This window comes from Oncorhynchus clarkii, chromosome 16 (genome assembly GCF_045791955.1).
Source record: "Oncorhynchus clarkii lewisi isolate Uvic-CL-2024 chromosome 16, UVic_Ocla_1.0, whole genome shotgun sequence".
NCBI classification, from domain to species: domain Eukaryota; kingdom Metazoa; phylum Chordata; class Actinopteri; order Salmoniformes; family Salmonidae; genus Oncorhynchus; species Oncorhynchus clarkii.
Genome location: NC_092162.1, coordinates 69,721,496 through 69,742,880, shown reverse-complemented (window position 1 = coordinate 69,742,880; position 21,385 = coordinate 69,721,496). Strand labels below are relative to the sequence as shown.

The 21,385-nt window shown below is 41.4% G+C and overlaps 2 protein-coding genes across 2 annotated transcripts; both read left to right on the top strand.

Annotated features, from left to right (window-relative positions):
* The first annotated feature begins 6,828 nt into the window (after positions 1–6,828).
* On the top strand, positions 6,829–8,925 carry LOC139368984 (aerolysin-like protein). Its single transcript, XM_071108519.1, has 2 exons — positions 6,829–8,096; positions 8,452–8,925. The coding sequence occupies exons 1-2, from the start codon at positions 7,614–7,616 to the stop codon at positions 8,746–8,748; spliced, it is 780 nt and encodes a 259-aa protein (XP_070964620.1). The 5' UTR covers positions 6,829–7,613; the 3' UTR covers positions 8,749–8,925.
* A 4,771-nt stretch (positions 8,926–13,696) lies between these two features.
* LOC139368983 (aerolysin-like protein) lies at positions 13,697–21,063 on the top strand. The gene is made up of 3 exons (XM_071108518.1): positions 13,697–14,249; positions 17,603–18,114; positions 20,076–21,063. Exons 2-3 carry the CDS (start codon positions 17,632–17,634, stop codon positions 20,523–20,525), a joined length of 933 nt encoding a protein of 310 aa, XP_070964619.1. The 5' UTR covers positions 13,697–14,249; positions 17,603–17,631; the 3' UTR covers positions 20,526–21,063.
* The last annotated feature ends 322 nt before the right edge of the window (positions 21,064–21,385 follow it).

The window sequence follows — 21,385 nt, the reverse complement described above, 5'->3', positions numbered from 1 at the left end:
CTCCGTTTGACCTTCACGTTTGGCTGAGAAATCGCCCGGAAATTGCGGTCACGACAACTCCGAAAAATATTCCAAATTAGCTCCATAATATCGACAGAAACATGGCAAACGTAGTTTATAATCAATCCTCAAGGTGTTTTTCTAATATCTATTCGATAATATATCCATCGGGACAATTAGTTTTTCAGTAGGACCGATTGGAGTAATGGCTACCTCTGTATTTTATGTGAGAATCTCTCTCGGAGCCACCATGTGACCACTTGCGCAATGTAGCCGCCTACGGCTATTCTTCAACATAAATGCGTAAAACCACGTCACAATGCTGTAGACACCTTGGGGAATACGTAGAAAGGGTAAGCTCGTTGATGAGACATTCACAGCTCAATAGGGAACGCAGCTCATTGGAACGCAGCGCTTTCAAAACCTGGGGCACTTCCGGATTGGATTTTTCTCAGGCTTTCGCCTCCAACATCAGTTCTGTTATACTCACAGACAATATCTTTACAGTTTTGGAAACGTTAGAGTGTTCTCTATCCAAAGCTGTCAATTATATGCATATTCTAGCATCTTGTCCTGACAAAATATCCCGTTTAAAACAGGAACGGTTTTTTTCCAAAAATGAAAATACTGCCCCCTAGTACCAACAGGAAACTGTTTCAGAATTTAGAAAACATTTGTTGCCTGAAATGTTTTGTAAATTAGTTGGTCAAAAAAGAAATGTAGCTCTCAAACATTCCTCATATAGCTACTTACGTATGCAGTCCTCAGCATTAAGGATGACTATATTTTTTTATTTTACTAGGCAAGTCAGTTAAGAACAAATTCTTACTTTCAATGATGGCCTAGGAACAGTGGGTCAACTGCCTGTTCAGGGGCAGAACGACAGATTTTGTACCATGTCAGCTCGGGGATTTGAACTTGCAACCTTTCGGTTTCTAGTCCAATGCTCTAACCACTAGGCTGCCCAGCCGCCCCAGTTTTCCTCCATCAAGGAGATCTTGATGGAGGAAAACTGATTGGTTCCGAGATTTCGAGTGAAGTTCAATTGTTTAACACCAAAAGATGCATCAGCTGAATACGTGTCTCTGGAGTGGAGATGCACTCTCTTATATAGCAGCAAAAGTCCCCTCACGCCCATACAAAGATATGCATCAGTAGTTTTCTATTGAAATTAACACAAATCCTTTGACCCTGATTAAGACATTGTATTGTGCCAATCATGACAAACGTGTATCAACAGTTTCAACCACTCTTGGCACCACTTCCTCTTCTTGATGTTGAGCCAGAGAGCATATCGGTAGTTTCCAGTCACTAACCAAAACATGTTCACTAATATGCAACATCACCTTTCTCTGTAGTTTTGTTCGTCATAACATCCTATATGTTTAAAGTCTATGCGGTGGAAAATGTCTAATACTGAAGACATAGCAGTGAATTGTACAAGCTGTAATGCATCCTCTGTTCTGTTTATCATGGTTCATGCAGGCGACTGGATAAATACACAAAGGGAAACGGTCATAACCTCCCCTCAGACCAATTGGTAGAATGCCCAGTATATGTTCTGGAAGTTAAGATATGAGACCTTGCTCAATTTATTTGGGAACTGAGCCCTGTATTGTGCTAATCATGACACATTTGTATCAATTGTTTCAACAACTCTTGGTGCCACTTCCTCTTCTTGATATTTGAGCCAGAGAGCATATCGGTGGTTTCCAGTCACTAACCAAAACATGTTCACTAATATGCAACAGCACCTTTCTCTACTCATACTATACAGTCTTAGAAAGAAAGGTTCTATCTAGAAACTAAAATGGTTCTTTACCTGTGCCTATAGGAGAACCCTATGAAGAACCCTTTTTGGTTCCAAGTAGAACCCTTTACACAGAGAGTTCTACAAGGAACCCAAAAGAGTTCTGGCTGCGACCACAAAGGGTTCTACTTGGAATCAAAAATGTTTCTCGTATGTGGCGAGTCGGATAACCGTTTTGGAATCCTATTTTCTAAGACTGTAGTTTGTTCATCATAACATCCTATATGTTTAAAGTCTATGCAGTGGAACATGTCTTATACTGAAGACATAGCAGTGAATTGTACAAGCTGTATGCATCCTCTGTTCTGTATATCATGGTTCATGCAGGTGACTGGATAAATTCACAAAGGGACACGGTCATAACCTCACCCTCAGACCAATTGGTAGAATGCCCAGTATATGTTCTGGAAGTTAAGAAGCAGTGAATTGTACAAGCTGTATCCATTCTCTGTTCTGTTTATCAAATCAAATCAAATTTTATTTGTCACATACACATGGTTAGCAGATGTTAATGCGAGTGTAGCGAAATGCTTGTGCTTCTAGTTTCGACAATGCAGTAATAACCAACGAGTAATCTAGCTAACACTTCCCAAAACTACTACCTTATACACATAAGTGTAAAGGGATAAAGAATATGTACATAAAGATATATGAATGAGTGACGGTACAGAGCGGCATAGGCAAGATGCAGTAGATGGTATCGAGTACAGTATATACATATGAGATGAGTATGTAAACAAAGTGGCATAGTTTAAAGTGACTAGTGATACATGTATTACATAAAGATGCAGTAGATGATATAGAGTACAGTATATACGTATACATATGAGATAAATAATGTAGGGTATGTAAACATTATATTAAGTAGCATTGTTTAAAGTGGCTCATGGTTCATGCAGGCGACTGGATAAATACACAAAGGGACACAGTCATAACTTCCCCTCAGACCAATTGGTAGAATGCCCAGAATATGTTCTGGAATTTAAATTACTTAGCTTATTTTCTTTGGTGACTGATCTCGCACGATAACAGCCAGCCGCATGCAGGAACCGACCCAGAAAACATGTCTACATTTCTAAAAACATTTTTTCTCTGCCCCTTCAGAGCTTCAGTAGACCTATACCAAGGTGTGTGAACCTCTCCGTACATGAAAAAAAGAAGCATGGCTTCATTTACTTTGAGTTTTGGAGTCCTTACTGGGGAATATCCACAGCCATTCTGGCTCCACAAATGCATGGTTGATTTCTCTGTGGTGGTCCAACAGCGAAGGTCTGGCTGACAACACCAGTGACATTTCCTTCACCCTGATTAACACATTTTTGTTGTGCTAATCATGACAAATGTGTGTGGTGGAAATTCAACACCAGGGACACCTGAAGTCCGTATGAAACAAAACATTATTTATTATCAGTTAACTGGAGTTAGGTAGGGGTAAAGTGACTATGCATTTTCCACCACATAGGCTTTAAACATATAGGATGTTATGACGAACAAACTACAGTCTTAGAAAATAGGATTCCAAAACGGTTATCCGACTCGCCACATACGAGAAACATTTTTGATTCCAAGTAGAACCCTTTGTGGTCGCAGCCAGAACTCTTTTGGGTTCCTTGTAGAACTCACTCTGTAAAGGGTTCTACTTGGAACCAAAAAGGGTTCTTCATAGGGTTCTCCTATAGATAGAACCTTTCTTTCTAAGACTGTATAGTATGAGTAGAGAAAGGTGCTGTTGCATATTAGTGAACATGTTTTGGTTAGTGATTGGAAACCACCGATATGCTCTCTGGCTCAAATATCAAGAAGAGGAAGTGGCACCAAGAGTTGTTGAAACATATTTGTCATAATTAGCACAATACAACGTCTTAATCAGGGTCAAAGGGTTTGTGTCAATTTCAATAGAAAACTACTAACGCATATTTTTGTATGGGCGTGCGGGGAGTTTTGCTGATTTATGAAAGAGTGCTTATCCACTCCCGGGACACGTATTCCGCTGTTGCGTCTTTGGTGTTAAACAATTGAACTTCACTCTGAGTCTTGACTCTTAAACAGGTTTATTCCATATTGAATCAGACCTATTAGTTTACTTCAATTACTATCTTCTATAGCCATCCTTAACACTGAGGACTGCATATCGTTGTATATAGGTACACAATGTCCCTAAAAAACGAATCTTGCTATATGTGGAAATATTTGAGAGGTACATTGTTATTTTGACCAAATAATGGACAAAACATTTCACGGAACACATAATTTATTTTTTGTTTTGCTTCCTATATTTTGAAACAGTTGCTTAATCATTTCTAAAGTCTAGTTAATCAAACATGGTATGGGTTTGTTGTCCCCCACAATGATATTGGGGAGGGGACTACAGATCTGTCTCTGTCCGTTCGTATGTTTGCTTGTAAGTTAGTAAAACAAGATATCTCAGACAGCACTGGTAAGATTTTGACAAAAGTTGACAAGAGTGATTCGTCTTGCCATAAAGATCCAGCATTTACAAAATCATACTGATTGGCCCAAGGTGGGAGCTATGGTAATTAACTGCAATTTGTTAGTAACACACTATATGTCAATTGGCCCAGGGGGCAGTGCAGCATCATTCGTGGGGGATGACATGTTTACTGTTGCCTTGTTTTCACATGGTTGACTTTGGCCTCCTATTGTTCTGTTTTGAATTCAAAAGTATGATGTCAGTATGATGTTTAATGTGAGGTGAGTAGACTGTTGAGTGTAGTGCTTTACATCAAGCTGTCTCTTCATCTTGAATACTGTTACGTTCCCCAGTTTTTATTGTTCCCCCCCCCCCCCCCCGCGCGTAACAAATGTTCTGACACATCTAGCATTAGGTACTGACATGTCAGGTTCCAAATAACTGAAGGGAAAAGGTGAACTGAGACAGGAAGTCCTTCATGCCAGCCATTTTGCTCCATTAAAGCTGCAGCAGGTCGGTCTGGAGAGAGCAGAGTTTGCTAGCAATAGTGCATAAAGTTAGCTGGAAAGTTGCGGATTTAAAAAAAAATATATAAATATATATATATATATATATATATATTTTTTTTTTTTTTTCTTCAACGAAGGTGACTGGGGCAAACTATAAAAAGCTGTCTTTGTTCAGTTACTTTACCAACTGTATTATCCATAATATAAATGTAATGCATAAACAGGCATGTTACCAACAAACAAACAGTTCTCTGTCTCCAACTTCTGCTCCTCTGTTGTCAGAGATAGACCTGCTACAGCTGAACAGGAGGGGAGAGACTCAACTCTCTCACACACTCTGGTTCGCTTTCTGTTCCTTCTGACCCTGCCGCAGCTGAACAGGAGGGGAGGGACTCAACTCTCTCACACACTCTGGTTCGCTTTCTGTTCCTTCTGCCTGCAGACATAACTGTTAATAAATCCCAAATAATGAAGTTCATATAGTTCATCACGTATATTTATCTGTTAATCAAATTATTTGTGGACATTAGTCAGGGACGTGATTGGCTGGAATGATTTTTCAGAGTGATTGCAGAGCGAAGGGTAGTCATAGAAGGATCTTCTCTCAGAACATCTTACATACTGTTAGCTGACGGTGATTAATGACAATTTCACCAAATTGTTAAGTCTTACCTAATGCATCTTTAACATGGAAGCTTACTTAAATTAGAAAATCCATATCCATCTTTGAAACTAAGGCCTGCATAAGTGTTTTCACATGGTGGACATTGGCCTGCCCTGCTGATCCTGAGTAATGAGTTCAGGTTAGTGACTAAACACAGGTTTCTCTAGCTAGCTCTGCTGATCCTGTGTAATGTGTTCAGGTGAGTGACTAAAGACAGGTTTCTCTAGCTAGTTCTGCTGATCCTGTGTAATGTGTTCAGGTGAGTGACTAAACACAGGTTTCTCTAGCTAGCTCTGCTGATCCTGTGTAATGTGTTCAGGTGAGTGACTAAACACAGGTTTCTCTAGCTAGTTCTGCTGATCCTGTGTAATGTGTTCAGGTTAGTGACTAAACACAGGTTTCTCTAGCTAGCTCTGCTGATCCTGTGTAATGTGTTCAGGTGAGTGACTGACTACAGGTTTCTCTAGCTAGCTCTGCTGATCCTGTGTAATGTGTTCAGGTTAGTGACTAAACACAGGTTTCTCTAGCTAGTTCTGCTGATCCTGTGTAATGTGTTCAGGTTAGTGACTAAACACAGGTTTATCTAGCTAGTTCTGCTGATCCTGTGTAATGTGTTCAGGTGAGTGACTAAACACAGGTTTCTCTAGCTAGTTCTGCTGATCCTGTGTAATGTGTTCAGGTGAGTGACTAAACACAGGTTTCTCTAGCTATTCATATGTATTGTTGCATGTTCATGTTGTATTTATACTATATTATCACAGGGATTCGTTTGACTCAAATATGCAGATGTTGTATGACAGTATGATGTTTAGTTGTTCCTATATAGTAGACGGAGTCTAGTGCTTTATTCCAAGCTTTCCTTTTCATCTGGATTTGACTAACACAACTAGTATTTCATACTGAAATGACAGATTCTAAACTATTAAACTGCAGGTGAACTGCACTGCAGCTCTAACATGTCTAGTGTCTAAAGTGTTTATGGGTGTCTGTCTACACCCTCTACCAGTCAATCTGGAGAAGAGCAAGCACAACCTTGTGATCATATATATTAATATTTAGGGTCTTAAAGTACGTAGTTCAAGAATAGGGCAATACAAATCATGACTACACTACCAATGATGCAGCTGCTAGCACACTACAGAATATAAAATAAATATATATATATAAAATAATTTACCTTTCTGAAACCATTTGAAATCGAGGTAAAGTTTGTTTTAGGTGTTACTTGACTAAATCTGATGGTTAGTTTTAATTGGACAGATACTTTAAAAGGTTGACAGACCCTGTTCTATATTAGACACTGTCATAATATATTAATGCATACCTGTGAATACTGCAGCCTGTGTTAATGAATATTGTTATATATTAATTAAAATTGTTTTATATTAATAAAATTCAAACGTTATTTTTTCAGATATTTCAAAGCGGCAACTTTATTTGGAAAGATAAGTTCCAGCACCATAAACACCTCATATTCTGATGTAGCATCTATTACATTCATACTCATCATTATAGGGCAGGTTATAATATTCGGATGTAGCATCTATTACATTCATACTCATCATTATAGGACAGGTTCTGATGTAGCATCTATTACATTCATACTCATCATCATAAGGCAGGTTATCATATTCTGATGTAGCATCTATTACATTCATACTCATCATTATTCATGATAATTTGTAATTATAGCAACATCTGAAATAATTTTAGAAGTGCTTGAGGACCACTCACTTACACACCAATATGTTTCATTACACATAACTCACCAAGTTGATCAGGAAGAAACAGCAGGATGTAGAGTGGGAGGTGCTGGGAGTAGGAGAGGGACTCCATGGTGTTGATCAGGAAGAAACAGCAGGAGGTAGAGTGAGAGGTCCTGGGAGTAGGAGAGGGACTCCATGGTGTTGATCAGGAAGAAACAGCAGGATGTAGAGTGGGGAGGTGCTGGGAGTAGGAGAGGGACTCCATGGTGTTGATCAGGAAGAAACAGCAGGAGGTAGAGTGGGGAGGTGCTGGGAGTAGGAGTGGGACTCCATGGTGTTGATCAGGAAGAAACAGCAGGAGGTAGAGTGGGAGGTGTTGGGAATAGGAGAGGGACTCCATGGCTTTGAATGTCTGAATCAGAGCTCCTTTGAGGTGGAGGCTTCATAAATTGATCTGTACAAATTTGTCTTTCAGGTTACGTGACGTACACACATGGCAACCACACTGCAGTTGATCGGTGGTGGAGGAGGCTGTTCATTTGAATTCCACGGCATGAACAACGGTGCCACCCTCAAGAAGATTGGAGTGGCGGTGGAAGGCTGGCAGGTCAAAGCTGTGCGGGAGGAGCTAGTGGACAGGCGTGTTGCGACCTTTGGAGATGCAAACACTTTCAATGAGTTTGAGTTTGACCTCAGCGAGCGCATCACCAAGCTGTCTCTGTGGGGTAACGGCGCCAGCACACGTCTGGGTGCCATCAAGTTCATGACGAGTAAGAATCGGCAGATCTTTGAAAAAATGAACAGCTGGCAACTGAAGGCTGAGTACACCATAGATGTGGGGTCTGGAATCTGCATGGGGCTGCAGGGCAGGTATGGCTCGGACATTGACTGCATGGGCTTCCTCTTCATCAAAACCATCAAGTCGTCCGTAATGACTGACATGGAGTATCCCACCCTGTCCCTCTTCAAACCCCAGGTGAGCTCTTTTATAGATGTGTGTAGACAGCTCAGGAAAACTCTACCGATGCTCTAACATTAAGGGGGCTTTCCACTTTAAAACATGTAATCCAATATGGGGGTCGACATTCATCAAGCATCTCATTTCAAGGACAGTCGTTCCTTATGTTTAATTGGCCTTGGTCAGTAAAATAGCCCCAACATCCTTTTATTTATTTTTTTAAACCTTTTCACATAAGCATCAGGCCAAGATAGCACACACGTTATTATTGTTGGCTTTCTAAAAATCTATTTATCAGTTCCTCACCGATGATCAGTTCTTAAATTGTCTTTGTCTTGTTTGAACAACTTGTATCTTTGTGTGTTGATTTTAGGTGACCCCAGAATATGTGAAATCCATGTCTCACCAGAACGACACCTCCTTGGTTCAAGAAGAGTCCATTACATACAGCAAGACGCTGACCAAGACTTCCTCCTGGTCCGTCAGCAACAAGATAGAATCCACCTTGAGTGTGTCGGTCAAAGATCTGGTCGAGGTGTCATCAGGGTTCAGCTTGACCGTGGGAGTGGAGCAATCCACCAGCCTGCAGAAGACCGAGACCATAACAGAATCAGGTACCATCAACGTGAAGATCCCTCCTGCACAAGATGGAGACCATAACAGAAAGTGAAGATCCCTCCAGGGAAGACCATGGATGTTGAGATCACAACGGGAAAAGCAAATATCGATCAATATTCTTACTTACAATGACGGCCTACCAGAAGGCCTCCTACGGGGATTGGGCTGTGATTAAAAATATAAATCAATTAAAATATAGAACAAAGTAGACTTCACGAAGCAGCCACAACTGTCAGTAAGAGTGTCCATGATTGAGTCTTTGAAGAGATTGAGATAAACAACGTGAAAGACTTAATACGCAATAATCACTCAACACAACCAAATGTATAACTGCTGGATTTAGTTAAATTGCCTTTTGACACTGCAGCACATGGGGGGAATACACTGAACAATAATATAGTTGAAGTGTACCTATGATGAAAATTACAGGCCTCTCTCATCTTTTTAAGTGGGAGAACTTGCACAATTGGTGGCTGACTAAATACTTTTTTGCCCCACTGTATGGATATATATATATAGGGCCTTCGGAAAGTATTCCGACCCCTTGAATTTTTGCAAAAATATTATAAATGTAAAACTGAAATATAACATTTACATAAGTATTCAGACCCTTTACTCAGTACTTTGTTTAAGCACCTTTGGCAGTGATTACAGCCTCAAGTCTTCTTGGGTATGGCTCTACAAGTTTGGCACTCCTGTATCTGGGGAGTGTCTCCCATTCTTTACTGTAGATCCTCTCAATCTCATCTAATTTGTTTTGAGAAGGAGAAGGAGGCGAGGCGAGAGGATGCGATGATTATGCAATTGATATTCTCCACGTCACAGCAAAATGTCTCCTTTTGAGTGAGGTAGCTAACAAGTGCCATCATGGTTAGCCTCTCCATTCAAACACTGGTAGCCCGCCGTGACTGTATAGTGGTTAGTACTGTGCGTTGAGGCTGCAGAAACCACTGTTCACAGCATATCATGGCAAAAAGTCTCCTTTCAATGCTTAAAACGTACTACTGTAACTGTGTAATTTAATCTGTAAATCTGTGGCATTAGCTGAACTGGCTAACAACTCAAGTGTTTAGCCAGCTTGTACGCATCACTGTCTCAGCATGAGTATCCTCTAAAAGCATTCTCTGGTACCTCACTGTGATTGTATAGTGGTTAAAAACCTCTTAGGGCTAGGGGCAGTGTTCGGAAGGTCGGATGAATGACGTGCTCAAAATTAAAAAAAATATAAAAAAATAATCTGCCTGTTACTCAGGCCCAGTTTAGGTACAACAATTAAAAAACTAAACAAGACAAACAAAACAATCACAGAAAACACAAAAAATACAGCAACAGATTACATTTACACATAGGTTATTCCCCTAACAGCACAAGAACTTGCATTACACAAAACAGTTACAAGCAATACAAGAATAAAAACTCTCCAATAAATATTTTAAATGGGCAAGAGGGACAAGAGTCTCAAGTTTAAGTTTAGTCTACAAGCTGTTCCATAGGCAAGGAGCGTCCATGTGGTGGAAAATGTCTTATACTGAAGACATGGCACTGTGATAGGGGGTACTGTCTTTATTTTATTTATTTTTTTAATTAGCAAAACAGTTAAGAAAATATTCTTATTTTCAATGACGCCCTAGTAACAGTTGGTTAACTGTCTTGTTCAGGGAAGAACAACAGATTTTTTACTTGCCGGTTCGGGGATTTGGTCTTGCAACGTTTCGGTTATTAGTCCAACACTCTTATCACTGGGATACCTGCTGGCCCATCTGTAGATGGGTGAAGAATTTAACATTTAATCATTTTTTAAATTCAGGTGTCACGAATCCCCTGCCTGTTCGGGCGGTGCTCGGCGGTCGTCGTCACCGGCCTACTAGCCGCCACCGATCCCTTTTTCCTTATCTGTTAGTTTAGTGTTATTAGTTGCATTTGTTCCTATTTGTGTCTTCTTGATTTTCTAGTCTATTTAAGCTTGTTAGGTCCGCTCTAGTTTGTGCGGGATTATTTTGTGTTCACGTTTAGTGTTGGATGTGGTTTTGTGCTCCGGACCGTGTTACCCTGTGTTTTGGGTTGGTCAGTGTTTTCCTCCCTGTGTTTTGGGTTGGTCAGTGTTTTCCGCCTGTGTTTTGGGGTTGGTCAGTGTTTTCCCCCTGTGTTTTGGGGTTGGTCAGTGTTTTCCCCCTGTGTTTTGGGGTTGGTCAGTGTTTTCCTCCCTGTGTTTTGGGTTGGTCAGTGTTTTCCGCCCTGTGTTTTGGGGTTGGTCAGTGTTTTCCGCCCTGTGTTTTGGGGTTGGTCAGTGTTTTCCCCCTGTGTTTTGGGGTTGGTCAGTGTTTTCTGCCCTGTGTTTAGGGTTGGTCAGTGTTTTCCCCCTGTGTTTAGGGTTGGTCAGTGTTTTCCCCCTGTGTTTTGGGGTTGGTCAGTGTTTTCCTCCCTGTGTTTTGGGGTTGGTCAGTGTTTTCCGCCCTGTGTTTTGGGGTTGGTCAGTGTTTTCCGCCCTGTGTTTTGGGGTTGGTCAGTGTTTTCCGCCCTGTGTTTTGGGGTTGGTCAGTGTTTTCCCCCTGTGTTTTGGGTTGGTCAGTGTTTTCCCCCTGTGTTTTGGGGTTGGTCAGTGTTTTCCTCCCTGTGTTTTGGGGTTGGTCAGTGTTTTCCTCCCTGTGTTTTGGGGTTGGTCAGTGTTTTCCCCCTGTGTTTTGGGGTTGGTCAGTGTTTTCCTCCCTGTGTTTTGGGTTGGTCAGTGTTTTCCTCCCTGTGTTTTGGGTTGGTCAGTGTTTTCCAACCTGTGTTTTGGGTTGGTCAGTGTTTTCCGCCCTGTGTTTTGGGGTTGGTCAGTGTTTTCCGCCCTGTGTTTTGGGGTTGGTCAGTGTTTTCCCCCTGTGTTTTGGGGTTGGTCAGTGTTTTCTGCCCTGTGTTTAGGGTTGGTCAGTGTTTTCCCCCTGTGTTTAGGGTTGGTCAGTGTTTTCCCCCTGTGTTTTGGGGTTGGTCAGTGTTTTCCTCCCTGTGTTTTGGGGTTGGTCAGTGTTTTCCGCCCTGTGTTTTGGGGTTGGTCAGTGTTTTCCGCCCTGTGTTTTGGGGTTGGTCAGTGTTTTCCGCCCTGTGTTTTGGGGTTGGTCTGTGTTTTCCCCCTGTGTTTTGGGTTGGTCAGTGTTTTCCCCCTGTGTTTTGGGGTTGGTCAGTGTTTTCCTCCCTGTGTTTTGGGGGTTGTTTTCCTCCCTGTGTTTTGGGTTGGTCAGTGTTTTCCAACCTGTGTTTTGGGTTGGTCAGTGTTTTCCGCCCTGTGTTTTGGGGTTGGTCAGTGTTTTCCGCCCTGTGTTTTGGGGTTGGTCAGTGTTTTCCTCCCTGTGTTTTGGGGTTGGTCAGTGTTTTCCGCCCTGTGTTTTGGGGTTGGTCAGTGTTTTCCAACCTGTGTTTTGGGTTGGTCAGTGTTTTCAGCCCTGTGTTTTGGGTTGGTCAGTGTTTTCCTCCCTGTGTTTTGGGGTTGGTCAGTGTTTTCCTCCCTGTGTTTTGGGGTTGGTCAGTGTTTTCCGCCCTGTGTTTTGGGGTTGGTCAGTGTTTTCCGCCCTGTGTTTTGGGGTTGGTCAGTGTTTTCCGCCCTGTGTTTTGGGGTTGGTCAGTGTTTTCTGCCCTGTGTTTTGGGGTTGGTCAGTGTTTTCCTCCCTGTGTTTGGGGTTGGTCAGTGTTTTCCGCCCTGTGTTTTGGGGTTGGTCAGTGTTTTCCGCCCTGTGTTTTGGGGTTGGTCAGTGTTTTCTGCCCTGTGTTTTGGGGTTGGTCAGTGTTTTCCGCCCTGTGTTTTGGGGTTGGTCAGTGTTTTCTGCCCTGTGTTTAGGGTTGGTCAGTGTTTTCCGCCCTGTGTTTGGGCATGACCGTTTGTGCCGGAATAAAGTGCCTATTTTTCTTGAACGCTCTGCTCTCTGCACCTGACTCCTACCTTCCACTCCTATTCATCCATGACATCAGGCAGTAACAACAAAATGTGGAAAGACTCAAGGAGAATGAAAATTCTGAAGTCAGGAGGTCATTAAAGAGGTGGATAAGTCATTCTAGATGATGTGTTATCTGATTGAATGGAGTGTGACTTTCACCTTGTTACTCTTGGCCCAGCTCTCCCCTACATTGATCCAACAGGTTTAGTGGGGTGTTGAACAGTGTGTGGGCTATCATGGAGCAGACTACAGTGATTTATCACAGTATGAGTATTTATGAGTATGGGATGTTTTACTCACTCCCATTCCAATTTGGCTGCATTTCTCTTCACTGAAATGTCCCTCTATCACACCTACTCCCGCTCCCCCTCTTCAGTGCTCGATGTCGCCGGTCTACTAGCCACTGGTCCTGGTAGCCAATATTACGGACACCTGCTCCCCATCATTACGCACACCTGGACTGACTTATTATCATTGTGACTGAACATTTCCCTAAATGCTTCCACAAAGGAACCAACCCTATGAACCATGCCCATGTTTTTTTTGTTTTTTGTGTAGCAGTACATATCTTGGTCAGGTTGCAGTTGTAAATGAGAACTTGTTCTCAACTAGTCTACCTGGTTAAATAAAGGTGAAATCAAATAAATAAGAGAACTGAAGGGACCGCCTGGGTGGAACTTGTGGCAGACTTGTTTTGTACGTGTGTGTTTTAACCTCTGGTGTTCCAAGCCAGACCTTCGCTGTTGGACCACGGAGAAATCAACCATAAGTTTGTGACGCCAAAATTGGAGTGGAAATTTACCACTAAGGACTCAGAATCCCAAAGCAAATGAAGCGATCATTATTTGTTTAATGTACGGAGAGGTTCACATACCTTGGTATATGTCTACTGAAGCTCTGAAGGGGCAAAGCAAAAAGGTTTTTTAGAAATGTAGACATGTTTTATGGGTCGGTTCCTGCATGCGGCTGGCTGTTATCTTGAGGGCTCAGTTCCCAAATAAATTGAACAAGGTCTCATATCTTAAATTCCAGAACATATACTGGGCATTCTACCAATTGGTCTGAGGGGAAGTTATGACCGTGTCCCTTTGTGTATTTATCCAGTCGCCTGCATGAACCATGATAAACAGAACAGAGGATGCATTACAGCTTGTACAATTCACTGCTATGTCTTCAGTATTAGACATTTTCTACCACATAGACTTTAAACTTATAGGATGTTATGACGAACAAAACTACAGAGAAAGGTGATGTTGCATATTAGTGATTTTTTTTTGTTAGTGACTGGAAACCGCCGATATGCTCTCTGGCTCAAATATCAAGAAGAGGAAGTGGCACCAAGAGTGGTTGAAACTGTTGATACACGTTTGTCAAGATTAGCACAATACAATGTCTTAATCAGGGTCAAAGGGTTTGTGTTAATTTCAATAGAAAACTACTGATGCATATCTTTGTATGGGCGTGAGGGGAGTTTTACTGCTATATAAGAGAATGCTTCTCCACTCCAGAGACACGTATTCAGCTGTTGCATCTTTTGGTGTTAAACAATTGAACTTTACTCGGAATCTCGGAACCAATCAGTTTTCTTCCATTAAGATCTTCTATAGTCATCCTTAACGCTGAGGCCTGCATATCATTATACGTAAGTGCACAATGTCCCTAAATAACTATTCTTGCTATATGAGGAATGTTTGAGAGCTACATTTCTATTTTGACCAACTAATTTACAAAACATTTCAGGCAACAAATGTTTTCTAAATTCTGAAACAGTTTCTTAATCAGTTATAAAGTCTATCTGAACAAACATGGTATGGGTTTGTTGTCCCCCACAATGAAATTTGGGAGGGGACTACGGATCTGTCTCTGTCCGTCCGTTGTTATGTCTCTTTGTACGTTAGTAAAACAAGATCTCTGAGAGCACTGGGCTGATTTTGACAAAACTTGGGTGAATGATTCCTCTTGTCATAGAGATCCAACATTTACAAAATTACACTGATTGGCCCAAGGCGGGAGCTATGGCAATTGACTGAAATGTCTTAGCCATACGCAATATCTCAACTCACCCAAATCAAATGTTATTCGTCAATTGCACCGAATACAACAGTTGTAGACCTTACAGTGAATTTCTTACTTACGAGCCCTTAACCAACATTGCAGTTATTAAGAAAAAAAAAAAAAAACAATGTAAAAGTAAGATGAGAATAACATAATAGCAGAAGCATAATGTAAACACAAACAAAATAGCTTGGTGTTTTGAAAGCCGATAAGACGGCAGCCCTCCCCTCCGGCGCCATCGTGAAATAAATAGGGGGGTATTGCATCATTCGTTTACTGTTGCCTTGTTTTTACATGGTTGACTTTAGCCTCCTAGTGTTTTGTTTTGAATTCAAAAGTATTACGTTAGTATGATGTTTAATGTGAGGTGAGTAGACTGTTGAGTGTAGTGCTTTACATCAAGCTGTCTCTTAACCTTGAATACACTGATTGACACATCTAGCATTGGGTTCTGAAATGTTCAAAGTAGGTGACTGTTGCTATCTATGGAAACTTTACCAACTTCATTATCCTGAACATAAATTGAATGCATAAACAGGCATGTTACCAACAAACAAACAAACACATTAGGTACATCCCTACTAGGGACACGATTGGCTGGAACAATTTCAGAGTGAATGCAGGGCGAGGGGCAGTCAAAGAAGCTGGATCTTCTCTCAGAATATTTTACATACTGATAGCTGACAATGTGCGATGACAATTTCACCAAATGTAAAAATAAATCTGACCTAATGCAGCTTTAAAATGAAAGATGACTGAAATTAAATTAGAGGATCTATTTCCATCTTTGAATCTGAGGCCTGTATAAGCGTTGCACGTTAGTAAAAAGAAATCTAAAACAACTCATCTTGTTAAGTGAAAAAAAAAAAAATTGAACTAATGTTGATTTTATTACTAATTAACTGCACATTTCATGGAACAAGCGGTTGGTCAGGGTGTGAGTTGGGGTGGGTAGTCTATGTTCTTTTTTTCTATGTTATATTTCTATGTGTTTGGCCTAGTATGGTTCTCAATCAGAGGCAGGTGTCGTTCGTTGTTTCTGATTGAGAATCATACTTAGGTAGCCTGTTTTCCCCATTTTGGGTGTGGGTGTTTATTTTCTGTTTAGTGTTTTCTGCACCTTACAGGACTGTTTCGTTTTTTTCGTTTATTCACGTTCTTATTTTGCATTTCAGTGTTTCAGTAAATAAAACATCATGAACACATACAGTGCCTTGCGAAAGTATTCGGCCCCCTTGAACTTTGCGACCTTTTGCCACATTTCAGACTTCAAACATAAAGATATAAAACTGTATTTTTTTGTGAAGAATCAACAACAAGTGGGACACAATCATGAAGTGGAACGACATTTATTGGATATTTCAAACTTTTTTAACAAATCAAAAACTGAAAAATTGGGCGTGCAAAATTATTCAGCCCCTTTACTTTCAGTGCAGCAAACTCTCTCCAGAAGTTCAGTGAGGATCTCTGAATGATCCAATGTTGACCTAAATGACTAATGATGATAAATACAATCCACCTGTGTGTAATCAAGTCTCCGTATAAATGCACCTGCACTGTGATAGTCTCAGAGGTCCGTCAAAAGCGCAGAGAGCATCATGAAGAACAAGGAACACACCAGGCAGGTCCGAGATACTGTTGTGAAGAAGTTTAAAGCCGGATTTGGATACAAAAAGATTTCCCAAGCTTTAAACATCCCAAGGAGCACTGTGCAAGCGATAATATTGAAATGGAAGGAGTATCAGACCACTGCAAATCTACCAAGACCTGGCCGTCCCTCTAAACTTTCAGCTCATACAAGGAGAAGACTGATCAGAGATGCAGCCAAGAGGCCCATGATCACTCTGGATGAACTGCAGAGATCTACAGCTGAGGTGGGAGACTCTGTCCATAGGACAACAATCAGTCGTATATTGCACAAATCTGGCCTTTATGGAAGAGTGGCAAGAAGAAAGCCATTTCTTAAAGATATCCATAAAAAGTGTTGTTTAAAGTTTGCCACAAGCCACCTGGGAGACACACCAAACATGTGGAAGAAGGTGCTCTGGTCAGATGAAACCAAAATTGAACTTTTTGGCAACAATGCAAAACGTTATGTTTGGCGTAAAAGCAACACAGCTGAACACACCATCCCCACTGTCAAACATGGTGGTGGCAGAATCATGGTTTGGGCCTGCTTTTCTTCAGCAGGGACAGGGAAGATGGTTAAAATTGATGGGAAGATGGATGGAGCCAAATACAGGACCATTCTGGAAGAAAACCTGACGGAGTCTGCAAAAGACCTGAGACTGGGACGGAGATTTGTCTTCCAACAAGACAATGATCCAAAACATAAAGCAAAATCTACAATGGAATGTTTCAAAAATGAACATATCCAGGTGTTAGAATGGCCAAGTCAAAGTCCAGACCTGAATCCAATCGAGAATCTGTGGAAAGAACTGAAAACTGCTGTTCACAAATGCTCTCCATCCAACCTCACTGAGCTCGAGCTGTTTTGCAAGGAGGAATGGGAAAAAAATTCAGTCTCTCGATGTGCAAAACTGATAGAGACATACCCCAAGCGACTTACAGCTGTAATCGCAGCAAAAGGTGGCGCTACAAAGTATTAACTTAAGGGGGCTGAATAATTTTGCACGCCCAATTTTTCAGTTTTTGATTTGTTAAAAAAGTTTGAAATATCCAATAAATGTCGTTCCACTTCATGATTGTGTCCCACTTGTTGTTGATTCTTCACAAAAAAATACTGTTTTATATCTTTATGTTTGAAGCCTGAAATGTGGCAAAAGGTCGCAAAGTTCAAGGGGGCCGAATACTTTCGCAAGGCACTGTATATCCCATGGTTATTGTTTGATTGTTTTATCTTGTTCTTTAATTTCCTTTTGATGCTTTGAATGTCTGAATCAGTTTTCTTAATTTAATCTGTACAAATTTGTATTTCAGGTTACGTGACGCACACTCAAACTCTAAACATGGCAACCACACTGCATTTGATTGGTGGTGGAGGAGGCAGTTCATTTGAATTCCACGGCATGAAAAACGGTGCCACCCTCAAGAAGATCGGAGTGGCGGTGGAAGGCTGGCAGGTGAAAGCTGTGCGGGCGGAGCTTACCGACGGGCGCGTTGAGACCTTTGGAAATTCGCACACTTTCAGTGAGTTTGAGTTCGACCTCGGCGAGCGCATCACCAAGCTGTCACTGTGGGGTAACGGCGCCGGCACACGTCTGGGTGCCATCAAGTTCAAGACGAGTAAGAACCGGGAGTTCTTTGAAAAAATGACCAGCTGGCCACTGAAGACTGAGTACACCATAGATGTGGGGTCTGGAATCTGCCTGGGGCTGGAGGGCAAGTCTGGCTCGGACATTGACTGCATGGGCTTCCTCTTCATCAACACCATCAAGTCGTCCGTGCTGACCGACATGGAGTATCCCACCCTGTCTCTCTTCAAACCCCAAGTGAGCTCTTCCATAGATGTGTGTAGACGGCTCAGGAAAACTCTACCGATGCTGTAACATTAGGGGGGCTGTCCACTTTAAAACATGTAATCCAATATGGGGGTCGACATTCATCAGGCATCTCATTTCTAGGACAGTCACACACATACAGCTACATTAATTATTATTTTTGGCTTTCTAAAAATCAATTGATCAGTTCCTCACTGATTGTTACGTACGCCTCTAAATCAAATCAAATCAAATCAAATTTTATTTGTCACATACACATGGTTAGCAGATGTTAATGCGAGTGTAGCGAAATGCTTGTGCTTCTAGTTCCGACAATGCAGTAATAACCAACAAGTAATCTAACTAACAATTCCAAAACTACTGTCTTGTACACAGTGTGAGGGGATAAAGAATATGTACATAAGGATATATGAATGAGTGATGGTACAGAGCAGCATAGGCAGATACAGTAGATGGTATCGAGTACAGTATATACATATGAGATGAGTATGTAAACAAAGTGGCATAGTTAAAGTGGCTAGTGATACATGTATTACATAAGGATACAGTCGATGATATAGAGTACAGTATATACGTATGCATATGAGATGAATAATGTAGGGTAAGTAACATTATATAAGGTAGCATTGTTTAAAGTGGCTAGTGATATATTTACATCATTTCCCATCAATTCCCATTATTAAAGTGGCTGGAGTTGAGTCAGTGTCAGTGTTTTGGCAGCAGCCACTCAATGTTAGTGGTGGCTGTTTAACAGTCTGATAGCCTTGAGATAGAAGCTTTTTTTCAGTCTCTCGGTCCCAGCTTTGATGCACCTGTACTGACCTCGCCTTCTGGATGATAGCGGGGTGAACAGGCAGTGGCTCGGGTGGTTGATGTCCTTGATGATCTTTATGGCCTTCCTGTGACATCGGGTGGTGTAGGTGTCCTGGAGGGCAGGTAGTTTGCCCCCGGTGATGCGTTGTGGGAACGCAAAACCATGCTACAACACAACTCCCACGTGGGCTGAAAGAGGTATAGAGACTGTAGGTGCAAGTAAGGATGACAAAGGCAGAGGCAGATAATTTACCGTTTACTGGGAATTTATTCCGTCACACGGCAATTTTGGCGAAAAGGGGCTGAACGGAACCAAAGCAAAGAAAGTAAATATCAAAGCCCCCTCTCCTACCTACCCACTAACCTAACTTAGCACCAATTGGTGCGCTAACCAAAATACAGGGGTGGTCCACCCTGGTCTTATCTAGTGTGCATAGACAGTGAATACAACGGTTTATGTATGCTCGCAGGCCTCTTGCCTAGGTTCTCCCTAGGTGCCTTCCCCTTCCCCCCTGGGAACACATGAAACAGAACAACACAAACAATGTCAATAATCAAAAAAACGGCATCATATTGACCAACACAGGGCATACCAATCAGCTCTCTCTCAGCAACAACCAACACAGGACACACAAATCATCTCTTTCTAAGCAACAGAACACTGGCTTATATAGCTGGAGAAGGAGTCTGTAATTACAGACAGCTGTATCCTCTGACGAGAGGGCGGGGTCAGCTCCAAATAGCAACACTGGCTTATATCCTCTGCTGGAGAAGGAGTCTGCTTGGAGGAATTTTAGGAAGCCATCCTGAAACACAAACATACAACATTTTTTTTATTTATTTATTTATTTTACCTTTATTTAGCCAGGCAAGTCAGTTAAGAACAAATTCTTATTTTCAATGACGGCCTGGGAACAGTGGGTTAACTGCCTGTTCAGGGGCAGAACGACAGATTTGTACCTTGTCAGCTCGGGGGTTTGAACTCGCAACCTTCCGGTTACTAGTCCAACGCTCTAACCACTAGGCTACCCTGCCATAACCACAACACAGAAACTGGGGAACGTAACACTGATGATTAGTTCTTAAATTGTATTTTTTTTCCTGAACAATTTGTATCTTTGTGTGTGTGTTGTTTTTAGGTGACCCCAGAATATGTGAAATCCGTTTCTCACCACAATGACACCTCCTTGGTTCAAGAAGAATCCATTACATACAGCAAGACCCTGACCAAGACTTCCTCCTGGTCCGTCAGCAACAAGATAGAATCCACCTTGAATGTGTCGGTCAAAGCAGGGATCCCGGATCTGGTTGAGGTGTCATCAGGGTTCAGCTTGACCGTGGGAGTGCAGCAATCCACCAGCCTGCAGAAGACAGAGACCATAACAGAATCAGATACCATCAACGTGAAGATCCCTCCAGGGAAGACCATGGATGTTGAGATCACAGTGGGGAAAGCAAATATCGACCTCGACTACAGAGCCACAGTGAAAGTCACCTGCATGAACGGCAGTCAGCTGGTCTTCCCATCCAACGGCATCTACACCGGTGTGACTTACACTTCAGCGAGGGTATCCACAAAGGAGAGATGAGACAAGTGTATGACATCATGAATAGTGTGCACAGTGATAGAATGTGACACAATTACTAATTCTTTGTGTGCCTTCTCTGTTATTATGATCTTCTTTTGAGCGATTCTAATTGAACCATGTTGACTCAGCTCTTTATTTCTGTTTCGACAGAGGTTATAACAACAGGTGGGTCATTCCTACAATCCGGTGCCTTTTTTGTCCAATGACATGTTAACACATGTTTTGTGTGAATTATTGAACAACATTCACTACAAAATGTTTTCTTATATGGTTAGATGCCCATTTACCATAAAAAACAATGTTATGTAACTAAAATTATTTAAAGTTGTAATAAACCATTTGTCTGGTGTGTCAGTAAGCTTTCGCCCTATCCCCAGTTAAGTTTATTCATCTTCCATTAGATATACTATTCATAAAATTCACAAATATTGTGAACATTCATTTCAAAAGGTTACACCCCCATTTCCCATTAAAAAAACAATGTTAAGTAACGATATCATTTCATGAATATTAAACCATTTTTATGTTAAACCATCTTGTGTGTCAGTAATCTTTCTCCATATTTATTCAACTTCCATTGGATATACTATTCACAAAATCCAGACATTTTCCAATATTTTAATGATCATTACATTGACTTGTTGACTTTCTTACAAATTGTTTTACATGATTTATTTATTATTTAATATAAGAATCATCTAATGTGTTTGTTAGCACACATGCAGTCACTCTCACACGCACAGAGTTTTTTTCCTCTGGTTGCACATTTAACATGCTGGTAGAAATGAGGTAAAATGGATTTAAGTTAGCCTGCATTGAAGTCCCCGGCCACTAGGAGCGCCGCCTCTGGATGAGCATTT

Excerpts from the sequence above, each read along its gene's own strand:
- LOC139368983 (XM_071108518.1), top strand. The coding sequence starts at position 17,632 with ATGGCAACCACACTGCATTTGATTGGTGGTGGAGGAGGCAGTTCATTT. Across the intron at positions 18,115-20,075 it reads TGTCTCTCTTCAAACCCCAA|GTGACCCCAGAATATGTGAA; the intron begins GTGAGCTCTTCC and ends TGTTGTTTTTAG.
- LOC139368984 (XM_071108519.1), top strand. The coding sequence starts at position 7,614 with ATGGCAACCACACTGCAGTTGATCGGTGGTGGAGGAGGCTGTTCATTT. Across the intron at positions 8,097-8,451 it reads TGTCCCTCTTCAAACCCCAG|GTGACCCCAGAATATGTGAA; the intron begins GTGAGCTCTTTT and ends TGTTGATTTTAG.